Raw genomic sequence first — 20,181 nt, forward strand, 5'->3', positions numbered from 1 at the left:
TTTCCACTATTTCTGCTTTATTTCTCTTTGCAATTTAAAAATATCAGAGGAAATGTGGTCAAAGCAGTTGTTTTTGTAATTAATCTGGCAGGCCTTCCAGGGAGCATGTGCTGGGGGGAGGGGGAAGAAAACTTCAGAATTAACACAAATTAACTGCTCTAATTTCTATTTACTGTTTTAAGTCTGTACCTATAAGAGTACACATGACACTATACAAATAATGCAGATAATTAAGCAATTCCAAACACCTCAAGTAGACTGAAGTGAGGTTTACATTAAACACAGTGTTTAAGCAAGTTTCTTCTGTTCCCACATATAATTCTCATGGCTATAAAGCTGCTTTGCAATTCCACCTTGCAATTAAGGCAAAACAAGCCACATAACCTTCCCTCCTTTTAACAAGTGTGATAGCTATTTATATCGAGACAGATATTTTCATATTATTTAAAAGACAAGCCTCTTTTAAGTCTACCAGCTTCAAAGTCAACTTTAAGTAGCATGATGTGTTAGACCTGTTCCAGTGGCAAGTCCACGCTTTTAAAGATGTGTTGTTTTAGAGATGTTGCCTTTTTTTTTTTTGTACAAGCAGTACAATAATGCCAGTACTGTAAAAATTATAAGAGTGATGACAAAGCGTTTCTGAATTAGAAAAACTCGAGAGAAACGTCTGCTGTAAAGCAGCAGCATAAGGAAAACCGAGCAGCTTAGTACAACAGGCACCTTTTCCTCGTAAATATCAGCCCTTACGTCTGTTCCTCCTGTGCTACAAGGCAGATAGGGAAAAGTTTCTCTCCCAGAACACATGCCTTTCATTACTGAGAAGTGTTTCATATTTCTTCAGGAGACTCTGGCTTTGAAAATGAAAAGCGTCCACCAGCTTTGCTATAAACGCCTCCAGACTCCTCCGGCTCAGAGCGAGCCATTGCCAGTCCCGATGGAAAAAAAAAAAGGAAAAAAACTAAAGCGCCAGATATTTCAGAAATTTGCTCTCCCAGCACAATTTCTCCGGTAGGGAGGGGAAGAAAGGAAAAAGAACGGGGAAAAAAAAAAAAAAAAAAAAAAAAGGTAAAATGGAAAAGGGGCCACGTCGCTGGCGGGCCGAGGGCAGGGCCGCCCCCAGTGCCCCGGGCGGGGGTCGGCGCTCGGCCCTGCCCCGCGGCAGAGCCCGCCAGCCCGCACGGCCCCGCCGCAGGTAGCGGGGCAGGGCGGAGGTGGGCGCTCGGGGAACCGCCCGGCACCGCGCCGGGCAGCGCCGGGCGGGGCGGTGGGGCTCGGAGGGGTCAGACCCACACCGGCAAAAGGAGCGGAGCGCCGGGCCCCTCCAGCCGCCCCTGCTGCCCCGGCCACTCACCGCCGCCCTGCCCCACACGCTCGCCCGCAGCTCCTCCCGGCGGCGATAGGCGACACCCCCTCCCCGTCCCGTCCCGTCCCATCGCGTCCCCGCTCCCTCCGCCGGCCCTTACCGGAGAGCAGCGGCCGAGCGCAGGCAGCAGCCGGGCCGGGCCCCGCGGGCCCGTGGCGCGGCCGCCCCGCTGCCCATGAATCGCTCCCCTCCCCGCCGCGCGCCCCGCGCGACGCCCCCAGCACCGCCCCCGCCCCGCCATTGGCCGGCACCGCCCCGGGGGCGGGGCCGCGCGCGGGACACGCGCCCTCCGCGCGCGCGGAGCCGGGGGCGCGAGGGGCCGGTGACGGAACAATGGCGGGGCGGGCGCGGGAGCGGACGGGGCGCCCTCCGGATCCCGCCCCGGCGGCCTCTCCGTGCGCCGGCTACGGCCCCGCCAGCAGCACCCGCCCGGCCCCCGCCTCCCACCAGGAGCGGAGACCGACCGCGCCTTTGGCGTGTGGGCAAAGCTCGGGGAAAGGAGCTGGGCAGGAGCGACTGGTGTACACAAAACAAGCTTCAGAAGCGAGGAAAAGTCCAAATTCAGGCTACGTGGTGTTTGGCAAAACAGGATTTACTTTTAAGTGATTTGCCCAACGAGAAACAAAAACACCGTGGCAAAGAGAATATATTTCTCATGCTCAACCTCCCACGCTTTCTACTCCTGAATCCAGTTTATCATTCATTGTACGGCTTCCAGTATTGTTACGAGTGAGAAATGTGTGCGTGCACAGACACACACTTTGCTTTCTACTATACTCAGCCTGCTTTTATTCTTGGACAAACTCTGTTGGCTACTTAAGAAAATATAACCAGTAACAAAATCGAAATACAACATCAGTCTATGCCTGCAGGATAGGAGTGGATTCAGCTATCCAGACAGCCCAAATTTTGGCATAATTTTGCTTCTGCATTTATTTGCATGTGCAGATACCGTGCACATTTTTCAGCTTAAGGAGAATTTGGAAAAGCAGGTGTTTGCATCATTGTCATGCAGAAATTCAAATAGTTCCCAGTGACACAAGGACCTTTATACCTCAGTACAGACTTCTCTTACATGATTTCACAGTGACTGATGGCAACAGTAGTTTTTCCATCTTCTAGAGGCAGGGACTACAGACCCACAATTTCTTCCTCAATATTAAAAGGCCATTTAAATTCAGCAACCTTAGATCCAATGCCCAAGCTCTGGAATGGGACATACTTTCAATAAAGTATCAAAGCCCTCAGTATCTAGTTCCTAGCCCAGTTCCTCTACCAGTTTCGGGCTTTACATCTGGATTTTCCCCATCCTTGCATCCTTTCCCCAGCCATTCCAGCACACTACCCATGCGAGAGTTTGTGTTAGAGCACCAATGTGTTCCTTGGTTCATCCTTCCTCTCCATATTTACCATAATTTATTCTTTTGGAAGAATTCTATTCAATTTCTTTTGGAATTTACAAACCCTTAAACTAAGCAACCAAACTAAAACAAGTTGTGACATTTCTTATCTCTAGTGTCAATGCTAAGCACTGTTCAATACCTTTTCTTCACCTTGAAAAAATCCTAAATAAAGTGTGATGTAAATTCAGACATTTACAGTGTTATAAATTCTTTAAGTTTCTAAAAAAAGCAAACAAAGAAAACAATACCCTGAGCTTCAAAAAGATTTTGATCATTCAGTTAATTGATCCTGCAGATGTCAAAATCAGGCCAGAGTAAACAATTGTAAACTAATTTAATGTGAAAGCAAGGAACTATGGCAGGGAATGCAAGTTAAATAGTACAACCAGCAATCACATCATCAGAAAAAGCATTAAAGGTTTATTGTGGGAAAAGTCATTGAAACCATTAGATAAGCATTCAATAGCAACAAAAAAGATAAACAAGAAATTCCACCTATACTTATCAATAGATAGAATACAAAGCAGTGGATACCATTTGGTCTGTCAAATCTTTGTTCAAAAGAAAATCATGTAGCTACAGCAGACTGTCTTGTCCTTACAGACACGCTTCTTGAAAATAGGAGGGACTTCATCTTGCCATAACTATACCATTCCCAGGCACGTTTTAGAAAATGCTAGGAAGAACAAACTGAGCTCTTCCAAGTACATATCCAGCTCTAGGCCTTTCACTGTTTCTGAAGTAGACATACACTTCATTATGCCTCAGCCCCTCCGTGTGTTAGTCTTGTCTCTCTCATCTCAGCTCCCACATAAGCTAACCTGTGTCCGTATAAGAATTCAGCAAATTTATTGGTGAATTGTTTGTTTGAAAAAACCCCCAAACAAACCAGTCCCAGATGTCAAACTAAAAGTGACAAAGAAGTAGAAATACTAGGATTACATGTTTTTATACTTTTGAAATATTTTTGAGTTACTTTTGATTTGAAACATAAAAGTGTTCTTCATTGTGGGAGGCCTAGCTTCAAACGTCTTTTGAAAATAGGATTTGAGCCCACATCTGCCACATTATGGGAATGTTAAATGAAGTTTTGGGTTTTCCTCAAAGTAAAACAACAAACAATTGTCCTTTTGTATTTTCGTTGTTCAGAGCTTTTTTCCTCCCCATTTTCAGTTTGGCTGCCAAATTGAATACAGTCTTCCACATTCCCCCTGAATCAAATCTAGCACAAAACAGCTGCAACCATGTCCCAGACTGTCTAGTGTTGATTACCTCCTAAACTGCCTTGGAAAATATTACATGAAAGAGAAATGGAACTTAACAGATCTACCTTCAAGAAAATATGGCTTGCATAAAAGGCCCTGTGTACATCACAGGTTGCAACTTTTGCTGCAGCAGATAAACTGGAAGGAGGATTAAGGGTCTGACAGCTGCTGTATGTTGGTCATCCTTTACTAGTTTACAGGGCTAACGCCCCTTTTTTAGCTAAGTATAATCTACATCATCACTAATGCAGGCTTCAGGGCATAAACAGAAGCTGAGCAGGTGAAAGGTTGCTTAAAGTCACCTTTTTCTGCACTTTATCCAACTATCATAGTTTGCTTGGAACAAATAATCAGTTCTTTCATTGAATAATCAGTTAGTAGGCAACTAGGGAAGACTGGGGCAATAAAAATAGTACAATCTCAACAACAGTACAATCTCTAAGAAGAGACATCAAAATTGAATTTGTTTTCATTTAAAATGCTGATTTTTCCTGAGAGCAGCCACTGCAATCTCTAACTCATTAATAGCCACTGGTATGATTCTTTTAACAGGTTTTTTTTCCTGATAGAGCATGTGTACACAGTTAAATAAAAGCAATAGCAGATCTCTGTGACAATATAAAAGACAAACCAATAGAAAAACAAACTCCCAGTACGTTTCTTTCTTCTTAGTGCTAAATAGTACTTTACTCACACAAAAAGTCCCTTTGAAATTTAAAGAAGTACCTGCATGATGAAAGCTGTTCTACATTGCAGCTTCCAATCGCTGTTAAGAAAAGAAACATTTCTAGGTTGCACCATTAATGTAACTAGAACTGGGAAAGTGACTTTAGTCGAGGAATCAGTTTCAAAATACTGTCTGTATTCTATGTATTTGCAGAAGTGCCAGATATTCTAGACTAATTGGAAGACATAAATTTTGAGTATATCGCTTGCTGTGAGCAATAAGCATTCGATACAGAGCTAGATATTTGTTACTATTGTTAACAGCCAAGTCTGCAAGGGAAGTAACAGCAAGGACCCCGAGCCTGGCCACACACTGAGCATGACTTTAAATAATTTTTAACGAACTACTCTCAGAGGTAAACTTGGTAGAAGTTTCCACCCTCTGCTTACATTCCAGTGAGCAGAATTCTGCTCTCAAGAAGTATTTCCATAAACCATTTCTTTTTAAGAATTTATATACAGGCTCCTGCAAAGGGCTAACATAATCGGTATATCAGAAAGCCATTCAAGACTCAGCTTCTGTTAAAGGAAATAATGTGACATTTTTGCTAAAACACAACTTTGCCCTCTGCTATATTTTAAGTTTTAATGAACAGTCTGAAAATTATTTGTATAAAGTCTGAGAAAACTCAGAAAATTGATCCCCCAGCCCCACTGCATCTACTGATGATTTATAGAAGATTTATTTTTTTCTCTCACAAGATCGTCTTTCTGATTGTAGTAAATGCCACCCACATACCTGAGAAACCATCAAGATACAAGATTCATGCACTCTTCCTAGAACATCCTACATTTCAGTCAGTGCACCAAATGCCCTTAGGGGAGCTACGTGGGTGAAACTGCAGCAGCCACTATGCACTGGAATGAACCTGCAGAGGCAACTGATAGAAAACAGGAGCACCCCATGTCCTGCAGACGTGCTTCTCACACCATCTCCCTTCTCACAGCCATCTCTCTCTTCTCAGTCCTAATCTTCAAGGCAGACCACAAAACACTTCAAAAAATGAGCAAAGAAAATGAAATTCATAGCTTTAGCAGGTATTAAAAAATGTATTTTTTGTTTAATGGCTCAATGCAATTCACCCCCAAGATAAATCCCTTCATGCTTTTTAGCATGATGAACTAGGCCTCTTTTCTATGGGAGATATCATTCAATCACCTCTCCCCTTGTTAATAGCCCTCTTATCCACTAATCTCTCCTCTATTTCACAATTATTGCCTGGTTTTTGTCTCAGATGATCTAGCTGTTTTTTAGCTTAATGCAGAGCCGTTATTCTCAAACCTGATGCCCCCAAATTATTGACTTTTTCTTTTCAGTTAGTTCAACTGATCTAATTTAAAGCTCATTCTCTGGTCTTCCCTATTTTTATATGGCATCCTGCACTGCTCAGGATGAGCTACATAACATCCTAAATTATTCCTCAAAAATTATGCAAGGCTGGAAGCATGATGTGAGAAATGCAACTGGACACAGAACAACTCCATTTGCTAATCCTCCGGGGAAAAGGATTGCCAATGGCATGGGCAGCACCCCATTTCCTAACTTTTAACAAGCAGTTTCTTAAAAAACTTCCACCTTAACTAGCAATTGCCAAGGAGAACAGTGGGTGGTGAGGAATGAGAGGAAGACTGTATGAAGGAAACAACTTCCAGAACGTTCGCAGCTTGCCAAACACACTATTAACCAACAGTAATTACGGCACAGCGACCTGCTGCTCTGGGAGCCAGGAGGCCTGAAGCTAACCACCCTGGCTCGGTTAGCCCCACCTGCCCTACCGGTACCAGCAGGATTTAAGGGAGAGAAAGCCCAACAATTAAGGGTTAGCAGAGAAACAGCCTGTTTCTACAGGGAACAGGAGGTTTGGCTGGGAACTCCTTGTCGGTGGTATCTTGCCAAAGGCTGTCAGCTGGGCGGCTGTTGGTCTGATGTGCTCTGGGCAGCAGGGCTGCTGCCTGCCAGCTGAGAGAGGTGGTAAGGAAAACTGTCATGCTGGATTTGCCTTGCAGGAGAACGGGGTTGTGATGCAGCTTCTGCTGGCTTTGTGATTTGAATTAAGGGTTGGAAGTAGATTATACGATACAGAGACAGTGTCACCCAGTTTCTGAAAGCCCTTGTGGTGCCAGGCCTGCAGGGTGCTGGGGAGGGCTCTTGCTGCTGGCGGGGTTTCTGTCTCACTGCTCTGAAGCATACAAAGTCCTTCTGAAAGCACTGACTGTCGCTGCTCTCAGCCTGAAAGCAAAAACTCATTTGTATGTTCTTGACAGGTTTTAGTAGTTACAGTGTTTGATAAATAAGGTTAAAAAAATAGCATGGCTAGAAACTTTTCCTTCCCCCAAATTTGACTAATTATTAACACAATGGTTAAGTAAATTCAAATGTAGCAAATAAACCCCGTAATCCTCCATAGTTTCAGAACTATTTAACATACACTGTTCTTTCTGGCAAAGAACAATTGTTAGAGGAAAAATTGAGTGTACTTCAGGTTGGGAGAGCAGGTAAGGTCCTTAAGTAGGAATCAAATGCACTACATGTGATTAAGTGGTTTCTATTTCCAGATCTACGCTTTGCCACTTCCTTCCTTCTCCTGCCACTGATGTTGTGTCATGATTGTTCAAATCCAGACCTGAAAAAATGGTCTAGGTTAAAAGAACTCTTATGGTTAAAGGTCTTGCATTTCACTGGGATCATTTTGCCAACACAGCAAGCATGGCTTACCTTGATGCTGGCAAACCCGAGTGTACTAGTTTCTGATGGGGTAGGGAGCTGTAACCTCACAACCTGCTTTAGGGAAGCTGGAATAGTTTTTCTCATTGTGGCTTAGGATTTTCTGTGCTAGTCTCAGGGACTCTACTTGGCTTCCACATGCAGTTTTGTTGCCAGGGTTCATATTTTTACGTTGGAGCCTAGACAAAAAAAGCGAGATTCAGCTAAAGATCAGCACTGTTGATATCTCAGCAGTTTGTGCAGGAAGAAACTGTTTCATATTCAGTTTTTATGTCAATTTAACTGTTTCAGATACAATTCTGTAGGTTTTCTGGGCGTTTTTTCCCCAGCTTGGGTGGAGGGGGAAAGAAAACATACACAAGAAGAGTTAAACCAAAGCTATTTCTAGCTGCTTGCAATTATATGAGAAAAACACTGTCTTTTACTGCAACTGGACCAAGATAAGATATTCTCAGTATATGTATCCTCATAATAAAGTAAGTGAGCCTTATTTAATGAGTGTAATTAAAGCACAAAGCTGGCTGATTTTGGCTGGTAGGGACAATTGAGCTAATCACAGTGAAATCGAAGCGTCCTCGCTCTGTGTGTTGTTACAACAGATATATCCGAACTGCGCTAGGGGAGTGCTCAGATACTGCGAGGGAAAGGTGATGAACTGCATTCTCCTGTGTGTAATTAATGGCCACTATTTGGTACTTCAGGACCAGAAAGGACTGGAAAATAGAAGTTATTCTCATCAGTACAGAGCAAGGTATACTTTACCCTTACTAAAGCTCAGAGAGAATTAAGCTCTGTGCCAAAGTAGAGCTATGTGATTACTCTTCTTTCTAACTATAGAGGCAGCATCTAACCATGATATTAGCAAGGCTAGGAAAACATAATCCAGCTATAATGTACGGCTGATCTAAAGCTTTACTGAATTTCATATGCTGGTCACATTACCTGAGGAAGTATTTTTTGTACAAGGAGCTCATTCTGTAGTTTTCATCCTGGACTTTATAACCTGAATATCTCACCCAAATTCTTTCTACCATCTTCTTAACAAATTAAGTATTACAATCTACTTTGTGATACAGTAGTTTTAATCACCTGTATTAACTGAGGTCTTTAAAATGACATCACATTTTATTGAGCACTAGTGTGCATATATATGCTAGAGGGTATAATATTGTTCAATGAAATTGCTAAAGTGATTATGATGTGTTCATAGGTTTTGAAAGTACAGTGCTGTTGCCTGTGTCTTTTGTGTCAGTGAATGCGGATCAGTTTCCTGAGGCAATATTGTCATGAGAATTTTGTAGCATGTCTCTAGACTAGCATCAGGAGAGGGCTCTGCTCCTAGTCCTACATAACAGTTTACATAACTCATTGGTGGCATTTCTCATCTAAAAAAATCTGGTCACTCTGTCACTGACAATTATGAATGCTTCTTGATCATGAATATGAGTTTCAGACAAAGCTTCTGGGAGAAGACTCACTACTCTAACTGGGCTTATGTACCCAGTATTTAGTTTCTTTCAAAATATTGGATCTTCACTCAGGTGATATAATTACAAACAGAGGAAAGAAACATCTGCCATGCAGTTGTGAGACTTGACCATGTGAACAGATCTCATACAAATAAATGCGAATAGAAAACGTACAGGTATGGGCCCCTTAAAGGTGAGCAAGTTACTAGATGCCTCTGGCATATCTTTGAGTATGCTAATCCCTGAACTACTCTACAAAAGCTTCAGTAAAAATAGTGTACTCTGTACAGTTTCTGATAGAACAGTTGTAGATGCTTGGTTCCAAGAACAATTCCTGAGTGGCTCTCAGCCTTGGTGCAGCACCTGAATTCCTGACGGGGGTTTCCTACTGACCTTAACTGCTCTTTGCTCAGGGCACAGGTTGTTCAGCTGTCCTATAATGAGGCTCTTAAATCTTCTGATTCACAATACAGGGAGTGTAGATGCCTAATGCAGAATTCCCTGCAGGCCATGGGCTGGGACACCAAGTGTTATAGCCCATCAGTTTCTCACTGGATTTGGCCCAAAAATTCCTAATCCAACACCAACAGTGGTTTGTCTGTTTTGTTTCCTGTTTTTGTTTTAAATAGTAGTGATGAATCTGATTAGCTGCAAGACAGCAGATGCTATGGCAATATAATATTTGAATAACAGATGTGAGAACAGACTCCGGCCTTGTTTTAAATGCCATGTTATTTTATATTATTTAACATTTTCTTGTGTAATGGAAGCCAGTTTCTGCTTTTCCAGAAACTCTTTACTGAATAATATGTACAAAATCAGGACCATTATTATTTTATGCGTATATAATGAGAAAATATAATTGTTGTATCTAAAAGAAGAGTATATATTTTGAAATATGATACTAATCACAGAAGGGTTAAAGTAATAGAACTGATCTATTTCTGTCATCTTGCCCAGGTAAAATAATCGAATATGATGCTTACAGTTATAGGTCAACAACAAGTAAAAAACTTCAAAAACTGAATCTTAGAGGTTTCATTTAAGAGCCAATTTTAGGCAACAGGCACACATGGGGATTCCCTGAGAGTACCCCAGCTTGCCCCGTGATTCACAAAGATGGGATGCCCCTGTGAGAAGGCTTAGGCCTCATGTCATGTCAAGGTGACTGCAGATAGTCCTTTTGCTTTGGTAGACAGTGCTAGTAGCTGCTTGGGGAAGAGCAGTCCAAGTAGGTACAAGTCTACAAAGATGAAAATTCCATTCTTCTAGAACCAGAGGTCTTTACCAAAGGCAGGCCACAAACCTGGGGTGGTTTCCTCCTTGTCACCCTGCTGCTGTTGTGTGGAGCAGCTTTGGAGACCATCCTCTTCAGACAGATAGCTTCCAGTTCAAGATGCAGCCACGAAGCAGCATATAATCAAGAAAGCCACACTGGCAATCTTCTTTAGCGTAGGAATGTGACTCCAGTGTTGCTGGAGCATTTGCCATCTAATTTCAGTAACTTCTTCCAACCAATAGAAAAATTTGAGACAGGCTTGGCTGCCAAGCATTACAGGCTTTGAAGTCCTCTGGCAGGTAAATCTGTATGTCAGTGACCTACAAAAACATCAAAAGGTATGTCAGAGAATGCTCTTGTAAGGGCTGGAAGCTGAAAATCTAAAAGAAAATCCTCAGAGATAACGCTAAAAGACTTCAAAGGTAGGAGATATGCAGAAAATCAACAACACTGGTCAAAATCAGACAGAGAAACAAAAATTTTCTCCGACAAGAAGAAATTGGAAAGGAAATAAAAAGGAGAAATATGTACTGCTTTTTATGGTCACATGTGTACATGTACTTTGTAAGCAACAGCTATCTTTTCTTCAAAGTATATTTATTGCTATGCTCAGAATATAGACATAGACAGTTAATGCTTCAAAAGGAAACTAATAATTGACATCCATATTTATCTTTTTACTCACATATCTAAAGGTACTATAGAATGATTTCTTTTTTATAACATAGTTTATCACAGTGTAGCAAGTATGTAATAGTGAAAGACACCACCATTAAAGATCATGTCCTTCACATAACCTGCCAGAATCCATGTGTGACTGAAAATACTCAAAAGTGAAGGCATTAGTGTAGGAAATTTATTCAGCTATGCATTAATCTCAATAGTATAAGGGTTTTTTTTTAATAATCTCTGGTACTTTATCTCTTAAGCAAGGATTTTTCATCACTAAAAAACCGAGAACACAGAATTTACACAGAAGGAACTATGGGACTGGAAACAGGTAAGGCTTCAAAATAAGAATGACTAGGCTGGGTAAGACCAAGAGTCCAATAGAACCAGTATCCTGCTTCTCATAATAGCCATGAATGGATACTTAAGAGAGATATGAAACATTGGACAGAAATATATTCCTGAGCTTGCAGCCATTTGCAGCTGAGAAACTTCCTGAGCCAAGCATGACTTCTGTATATCTAGTAATTCTCAGTGAATTCCTCTCCTATGTACATGTGTCATCCTCTCCTGACAATAAATTTTTAGCAAACACAAGATCCTGTAGCAGGGAGAGTTCCCAGCTTGACAAACAGACACTGCGAAGAATTACTCCTTTTTTTTTTTTTCTTTTTTTACCTCTCTCACTACTTTTGATATCTGAGAGTCATGTATACTGTAATGAGATTCATTCTTGGTTTCTGAATCTGGCTCCTGCCACAAAACCTGTTCTGTGAAGACAGGCTCTATTGGAACAAGCTGCAGGAATGGGTCTTCCATCAATGCCACTGTGTAACAAGTGAAATGAATTGGAAAAGAGAAGGAAATAGCAGCAGCATATGGTTTTGAACATCAAAATGACCACAGGAAGACGTGTTCAAAATGCATTATAGCATACTTGCTTGTGCTCTGTGTGGTTTACCATGGTGCCAGACTGCACAGGGCTGTAGTTAAAATTCCATTGATTTTTTTTTTTCCCTTTTTGTGAAGTTCTGTTTTCAATTTTCAGTGTGCAGTAGCAGTGTTACCAAATATGGGAGAATCTGCAACCACTCTGGACCTGTATCTCTGCACTGGGAATGCATAACATAAATGGATTTCTTTTTAATTTACTATTTTTTTTGTTATTCCAATGGTTAAGCACTGATTTCCTGTAGCCCCCCATATGGACAGAGAAGCTTACAGGCAAATGATAAGGTAGATCGGATTTTTCCTGCTTTGCATCCATGCAATTTAAAAAGAGAAAAAAAGCTGTGAAAAGGAATGCTGTTGAATATATAAGATACAGTAAGAAGGGTTAAAAGGGTTAAGTTGTTCAGGTCACCTGTTTCACATCCAACATAAAACCTTTTTTTTTTTTTTTTCCCTCCAGGAGGAAAATAAACAGTTCCCTTATCCCTAGGGTGGTAGCAAGCCCTAACAAGGAAAAGCAGGACACATTCCTTCCTTCCTTCCTTTATAACCAGTCACTGAATTGCTTCCAACACATTCCAGATCTGGTAGAATAGCTTAATTGTCTTCACCTGGAGGCCACTGCCTGAATCCCTGTCAGTTAATGTAGCACCTCTGGAGTGAGACACTACGATTTCTTTCTGATGAAAGTGGGTTAAGCACCCAGCCCCATGGTCATGAGCAGTTTCATAGGCTCATTTGCATATGAAGATTTATGAGTTTCTTGGGTGTAACTGTGCCTATAAAAGTTCGAGTCTTTAAGTGTCATCAAATGTAATTACTCCCTAAAGACTTAGAACAGATATGAGAAACATGAAGAACTGTTTATTGTAATAAGTTGTGGTTATGAGTGAAATCTTTAATTGCTTCCTTACAATGAAAGGTCTGCACAGAGAACGGAGTGTTGCTGGTTTGCTTTCACTAGTGGTGAAAAAGGTAAATTTCTGTAACAATTCATGATCAGATGTGCAGTGTTATTCCACAAGGCAGCTGAAATTTTGCAAAGCTATTCAGAAAATAAAAAATTCTTGTCACAAAACATTGTCAACCAGTACTCTGGGTCAAAATTTCTCATTTCTGTAGTTACCATTCACACAGAATGCCAAGAGGGGTCTCAAGATTCAAATCCTAAATTAGTAGTAAACCAAAAAAATTATACTTTTTCCAATTAGACAGTTAGACTAGAAACATTAAAATATGTAAGTGTAGGAACTCCAAAACAAGTAGTTTTTCCTTCTTATGCACTTGCTCTATTCCTACCATATTTTATGAAGTATTTTGTAATACAATTTAAAAGCTTGCTTGTGTTGCCTGATTCTGTTCCAAGTGAAGTAAAAGATTCATGTTGTTATAGATAAAAACTCTGGAATAGAATTGAAAACAGTTGTTTCCCTGAAAATATTTTTTTTTTGTGTGTAAAGAACCTTATTATACCACAGGAAAGGAATGGAATACCTGTTTCTCAGGTGTCATGTACCAATACGCTTCTTCTGTCATGTACCAATATGCTTCTTCATTACTCCCAAAACTACTGAAACATTACCCAAAGTAGACCAACATTAGACTGGTTTGCTATTATAATAGCAGAAGGAATACGCTAATTTAATTAATCTTTGGAAAATTAAACTAAAAGAGATCTGTAGATCATTAGCTCCATAGTTGGACTACTAAAATTATTTCTGCACAATGTGTTTTACAGGTATTCCAGAAAATCAAAGTTATGGAGGCAAAGAGGGCTATGCTGTTTCATCAGCAGTAAGCCCCTACTGTACAGATGTTCACTTTAGCTGTAATAAGTCCACAGTCACCCCATACACATATGAGATTTGGGAAGGAAGATCAGATGAGTAAAGAAAATAGCAAACTCACGTGTAGAATTTAAATTATCTGTCAAATGCAGATACTGCCGGCCATGAAGTGTACATCAGAATTCCCTTTAGCATTTGGGTTTTTTAGCTTAACTCAAGCAGCAGCTGAGCCATGTGCAAATCTAACCCTGTGGCACCATCCTGTGGCACAGCTGGCACTTGCACAGCTCTTGACTGCTCTTCCAGCTGCTGTTACCTGCCTGTGAGGTGGAGCAGAGGATGGTCTGGAGCTTTAGTTTCATGTCTCTTTCTGTGGCTAAGTATCACACTGGCTACTCTAGCAAAGTTTCACCTTGTCCTTGGGAAAGTGATTTGAAGGGAAGGGAGTTTTCCCTACTCTCCTAAAGTTGATTCAAATATACTAGTATATTAATACAAATTTATAGTATAAATGCAAATAAAATATAGAATTGGGAGATAAGTATTTGAAGAAGAAATACTCATATAGGCTGCAAATATTCGTTCAATAATTCTGAAAAAATTGAATAAGATGACTGTGGGATTGGTTCTGTGGGAAATATTTCCAGTAGAGTTAGGGTGGTATATAACTGGAGAAGAGGCAATAAGGTATCTGACTGTAAAAGGAGGGGAGAGGAGAGAAGTGATTCATGTTTCAAAAGTCCCTGAATTTGAGTTGTCTGCAATAATTTAAAGCAAATAGTGAAGTGGTGAGTAATCAGAATACATAAGATTATATTTGATTTAGCTGGACTTTCCTCGAAAATAATCTGAGGAAACTGACTGATTTTCTAGGCAAAGACAATGGGACACACTTTATGGAAATGAACCTTAATAAAACACATTATATGGTGCCACTCAGAAATTTATTAAGTTGGGAAAGCTGCTAATTGTTATAAGGATTACAGTACAGGCAAGGAACTGGGTAAAAGCAGTAAGATACTGAATGATTTTTAATCGTGAATCCAATATAGTCATTAGTGACCTTACATAAATGGTACCAGTGCTCTGTTGACAAAAAAAAATAAAGTTAGAAGATATCATTAATATCACGCAGAAAAAAATGGTTGATTCCAAGAAGTGGAAGTATTGCATTATGTTGGAGGAGACTGTGTAGCTTTAAGGCAAATCTTAGATCATTTTAATCATTATTCTCACATTTGCTCCATTCTTCTAATAGCTCTTGCAACTTATTGCTGTTTTATTGAAATACAGCAAACTCCAAGAGCAAAAGCAAAAATATCCTTAAAATATTAGCACTACGTTCACGGTGGAATTGCATTTTGCATTCAAAAGAAAGATGATGAATTTAGAATTTTTGGAGAAGAACCTTAAGGTTAGTTGGGATCATTATGTGAAAGTTTGGAAGATGAATTAAAGTTTATTGAACCAGTGAGGTACTGCTTATGTGACCACAACTGAATCAAATAAACTTGGAGTCTAAGACTTGCTACTGCGAATGAGTGGTTCCATTATCCATCTCTAGAAATTCTCAGGAACAACCATTATGACTTTAGATTGTAAAAACCTCTCCCTTTTCTCCGTCCTCCTTCCCTAGACTTTTGTTGCTCATTTTAACCTTCTTTTCTGAGATTTCAATTACTACTTTGCTTTCCTCCTTCTTCCAGTGTAGAAGTCAGTGCTCTGCTTTCCCTAAGGTTGTACATTATTCAGGCATGTAATCTTTTCCTCACAGATATTCCCTTCTCAGCAGCAGAGGCTATGGTTGTGCTACATCACTACACAGATCTTATTTCTGTTATGAACAAAAGCTTCAGTTTTTTCTTACTGAAATGATCTTGAAAGAAGTAGAGACTTATGTTTCTTAACATGTGATGGTCCTCCTGTAATTGGAACAATTGCTTTAAGCTGTGAGATGGCGCAGAAGAGGAGCCTATTGAGCACCCACCTGAAAAATAGCAATTTCAACGGTGCCTGAATTAAACTTGCAAAATGCGCCTGCAAGAATTACTCAGTACTTGCATGTATTGATCTCTTGCCTACTTTTAGTAATTCACCCTCCTCTTCTGCCAGACTGCAGGTCTTCTTGGGCAGAAAGGTATTTCAAAAACACAATCCAGACAACGCAACTGCTCTGCTTCTCATTTACCCCGATAGTTATGTGAGTCAAGTCCTATGATTTACAATTTCAGATTACAAAAAGAAATATATAATAAGATTAAAAATTACAGCACAGGTGTTTCTGAAGGTAAAATATCTGGCACAACTAAGTTTAGGGAAATAATTAGGAATATTAAGTTTATATTTCTTTTTGCTTAGTTATTAGAATTTTGGTTCCTAGTTAGTATTTGGTTGCTTCTGCTGCCTGTTTATGCTATTCCCACCAAGTTAGTGTGAAATATATTAGCATGTGAACATTCAGTGCATTAAGATGTGACAATAACATGGAAACATGTCTGTACTTGTGGTAAAAACTCACTCTCATTTCAGATAACAGGGCAATTGGCAGCTGAGTTTTGACTTGGAATGATGTAATTTGGATGATTATTTACTTAATAGTTAAACTGTGTGTCTTCTATTTATGTGTTCTGCATTAAGATGGACTGTGTGGGTTCAGCCTTGATGAGCTGGAGCAAAGAATGCTGCTCTACCTTATAAACTGTGCCTTAGCTGGCAGGCAGAGAGGATGAGCTTTCAGCTGTGGCTTAGGGTGTAGCTCTATGTAGGAAGGAACAGAGAATTTTCTCACGTTGGTTAGAGACATGCAATTTTACCCCTGAAGGCTGAAGAGTAATATTTTTCTTCCTTCTGCTAGAACATGATAAAACTTCACTATTTATTTTTTTCCTTTTGTATCAAAAAAGGAAAAGGGTGCCTATGAATCTGCGTATTTATTCATATACATGTACATATACACATATGTCTATCTATATAACTCCAGAAACTTTCAACATTTTTTTCTAAAACACGTAAAACACTGGCCTGTATAGCACGAAGGCAACTATCCTAATGGATATCACATTATACAGTTATGTCCATTAGATCTCCTGATAAATTCAGTTTAAAATTTTAATTTCCAGTTGACATGAGCTAGACTAAAAAGCCCTGTAAGCAGCAAGATATAATATTAATAAATTAGTAGCAAAAACTATTAACATATATTAATAGCAATACATAATATTAATAAGTAGTAGTAATAGTAATAACAGGTAGTAGTAACATCCTTTCTTTAAAAATAAAAAAAAAAGTAGAACACCAGCAGCTTCTTTCTTTGTATATTCATGGAGAGGAGCTTCATATTTCTTTAAAACTTTACTATTTTCTTAACATTCTTCAGGAATCCATTTTTTTGCCTTTTCCTCTACTGTTATTGATTCTATGCTTATTTAACAAAAGCCCATTTTTTCACATTTCTGAATTTTACTCCTTCAGTGACACATTTTGTTACCTATTCTACAATACACTAGGATTGTATCTCTTCTTGCTTGTTCCGTGCAACTAAAAGGTTCACTATGTTTCCCTGGCTGCCTTCATTCCTCTCATTCTATACCATCCTTGCTAAAGACCATCTGGATGATCCTGAAGGTATCCTCCAGCCCTGTTTTTCACGATTCTATGATCTTTAATCAACAGAAAGATCTAAAGTCTCTCTTCATTTCCTCAATGAAATTTAAAGATCCATCACTACTGTACCTTCTATATAGTTCCACTGCATTCTCTATTTTCCTATCACTAGACAAGTATCATCCCTTCACAGCTCACACCTTTCCTTGTTGATTCCCACTCTGTTACCAGTGCATTTTCTTTCACAACAGAAAGCAACTAGATCCAATCTCTTGGAAGATTTTAGGATCCAAAGATTATAGTTCTAAACCAACACTCAATTATGAAAACTACTGGAAGGCAGTGCTTGCACTAGCAAAATACCCTTTTGCAGAAAATGTTGCTAAGTAAAGCAGATGGATTCTGCATGTGTGTCTTCTGGAATAGTCCAAAATAAGTTTGCCCCAAAAGTGGTCTAAAACTGCCCAAGAAACTTGAATTAAGGCTGTATCAGGATGCAACCTTTAGTTATATGGCTTCATATGGTTGTTGCCACAGTATTGCTGCTTCATTCAGTGAGTAGACAGCTATTTAATATTCATTTGTAATACTGAATTCATTTGTAACCAGTATCTAGCACTGGACTTTAACGGACACCATCAAAATATCATGCAAAATCTAAAAACATATTACTAAATGCTAAGTATTTTTAAAAATACTGTGTTTAAAGAAAGATCCAGCAAACTGCAACCACTTGGTAGCCCAGAACACTTCTGCAAATACCTCTCTGGTATACCCCATGATGAGTATTCCAAAAATGGGGAAAAATACTAGGCCAACTTTTAATGTGCTAGATAATTTAGGAGCAGTATCCTACAGTGATTCTGTGACAGAGTTAAAGTGGTAGTTCAGATCATCTTATCAGCATTTATCTGCCTTAGCCATAGAACTGTCATTCTTTTTTTTACCTGCCTCATATGCTGTGTTTCAAAATTGTTGTAATATATGACAGAGCAGGCCTGTAGGTAACAGCCTACTTACCTCTACAATCAGAATTCAGTACAGGTTCATGCAAGAAGGGAACTGGGGGTGTTTAGTCTGGAGAAAAGAAGGCTGAGAAGAGACCTTATCACTCTCTACAGTGACCTGAAAGGAGGTTGTAGCCAGGTGTGCGTTGGTCTCTTCTCCCAAGTAACAAGTGCTAGGATAAGAGGAAATGGCCTCAAGATCCACCAGGGGAGGTTTAGATGGGATATTAGGAAAAATTTCTTCACCAAAATAGCTGTCAAGCATTGGAACAGGTCGCCCAGAGAAGTAGTTGAGTCACCATCCCTGGATGTATGCAAAGGACACGTAGATGTGGCACTTAAGGACATGGTTTAGTGGTGGACTTGGCAGTGCTGGGTTAAGATCATTGGAGTCAATGATCTTAAAAGTGTTTTCCAACCTAAATGATTCTGTGATTCTAAGAACTGAACTTGAACTCCTACCATGATTCCCCCATCATGTCTTCTCTCGGTCCTTTTTTTCTCCAGCTAGTTAGCTCGAAATCCCTCCTTTCTGTTTTGCTCATAGCTCTAAGAGTCACCCTCTTGTTTTGCAACACATATCCACTCTGCTTTTCTTGTCTAATGATTTAATTTCCTCCTAATACCAGAATCATTGTTCAGCCTATGTAATCTCCTTGTTCAACTGGTCTCTAGGTCCTCCTTCCACTGCCTTCCTGACCCAAGGTGGCTCAGACTCCTTTTCTAAATACTGTCTTGCTAAGCCACTCCAGTTTCTGTAGCCCTTCTTCACTGATTTCTTGTCAAGCCATTTATTTATCTTCCAGTCTCAGTCTTGCCTCATCCTAATGCATTCCTTTCACCCCTCATCTGGTTTATCTGCTTGCATTCAAATCAGTAGGATAATTCTTAAAGTCAAAAACTGTTACTTATGTTCAGTCCCCATTCTGAACTGCATTTTGGTGTAAAACACCCATTGCAGGAAAAGCCTTTGAGCCTGTATAGTATTTGATCAACAGCTGACTGCTCAGTCTGTATGGAGGAAGGTTGCAGAGACTTGGATAACGTGATCTGTAAGGCTGGATAACAGGACCTGTAAGGAAATGGATGCTGCATGGTTGCTCTACAGTGATGCAGTTTGCTTAGCAGCAGGAGCTGTGAGGGACGTGAACACACCGAAGGATAGAATCTCCAGCTCTGTTGGTAGCCTAAAGTCAAGAGTTGTTACAGAAGGCACACAAATCTATTTTTGAAAAGTCAGTAATTTGGCAGTGTGAAGGAGTAAGTGAATATCATATGTGACTTCTTCTTAGAGTATAAGAGCAGACCATTAGGCTCCTGGAATGTTCAGTGTCTCTGACATGGTTAATCAGAAGGGCTCCTATAATAATCACCAACTTGTGAAACAATGGGTGGAGACAGGACTTTGATTTCAGAAATCCACTTCAAGTTACAACATTGCTCCTCCATCTTCTATCTTTCTTCAGAGTGTGCTGAAGTGTGTAGCAAAATGGTAATCAAATCTGTGTGTTAATAAATGCAAAGTATTGCATACAGAGAAGAAATTCTAATTCTACCTTAATTCTCAAAAAAGATCTGAACTATATTGACTCAAAACAATGATTATCACTTGCCAAGGAGAGAAGTTTAGTGTATAACATGCACTTTATACTAAATAGTTTGAAAGTCTCTGTAGTGAGAGGAAGCAGGAGATATCAGTTTCCAGGAATATGCCAACAGGGAGAAGAGTTTTGATGAGTTTAAAATTGGACCCTCCCTACTGATCTTGACAGTGATTAACTAAGCAAATAGATCTGCACATAGAATGTATTAAAAGCCTTGTTCTGTTACATTAGCGTCCTTTCTACATTACCAGTGTTAAAACCAAACTATATTTGTTTAAAGAACACGTCACCATGATGGCAATGGCTCCTGGAAAACAGAAAGATGGGTCT

General features: G+C 40.0%; 2 protein-coding genes across 9 annotated transcripts in view; one reads left to right on the top strand and one right to left on the bottom strand.

Moving 5' to 3' along the window:
- Positions 1-1,556, bottom strand: part of ARHGAP29 (Rho GTPase activating protein 29) — a 49,629-nt gene extending 48,073 nt beyond the window's left edge. For 4 of the 7 annotated variants that reach the window (XM_032696822.1, XM_032696821.1, XM_032696819.1 and 1 more), the window contains exon 1: positions 721-938. The gene's annotated coding sequence lies outside the window, so the exon portion shown is untranslated. Of the gene's footprint in view, positions 1-720; positions 939-1,463 lie in introns of those variants that run through there. The other 3 variants (XM_032696820.1, XM_032696816.1, XM_032696818.1) reach the window with 3 other exon arrangements.
- Positions 1,557-6,668: 5,112 nt separating this feature from the next.
- The window catches only part of ABCD3 (ATP binding cassette subfamily D member 3), a 46,913-nt gene continuing 33,400 nt past the window's right edge, over positions 6,669-20,181 (top strand). Inside the window, exons 1-2 of one of the 2 annotated variants that reach the window (XM_032695963.1) lie at positions 6,669-6,729; positions 11,164-11,230. In XM_032695963.1, coding sequence (XP_032551854.1) covers positions 6,684-6,729; positions 11,164-11,230 — 113 coding nt within the window. In that variant the 5' untranslated portion in view covers positions 6,669-6,683. Of the gene's footprint in view, positions 6,730-7,925; positions 7,959-11,159; positions 11,231-20,181 lie in introns of those variants that run through there. The other variant, XM_032695964.1, reaches the window with a different exon arrangement.

The sequence above is a fragment of the Chiroxiphia lanceolata genome, chromosome 9, assembly GCF_009829145.1.
Source record: "Chiroxiphia lanceolata isolate bChiLan1 chromosome 9, bChiLan1.pri, whole genome shotgun sequence".
In the NCBI taxonomy this organism is placed as follows: domain Eukaryota; kingdom Metazoa; phylum Chordata; class Aves; order Passeriformes; family Pipridae; genus Chiroxiphia; species Chiroxiphia lanceolata.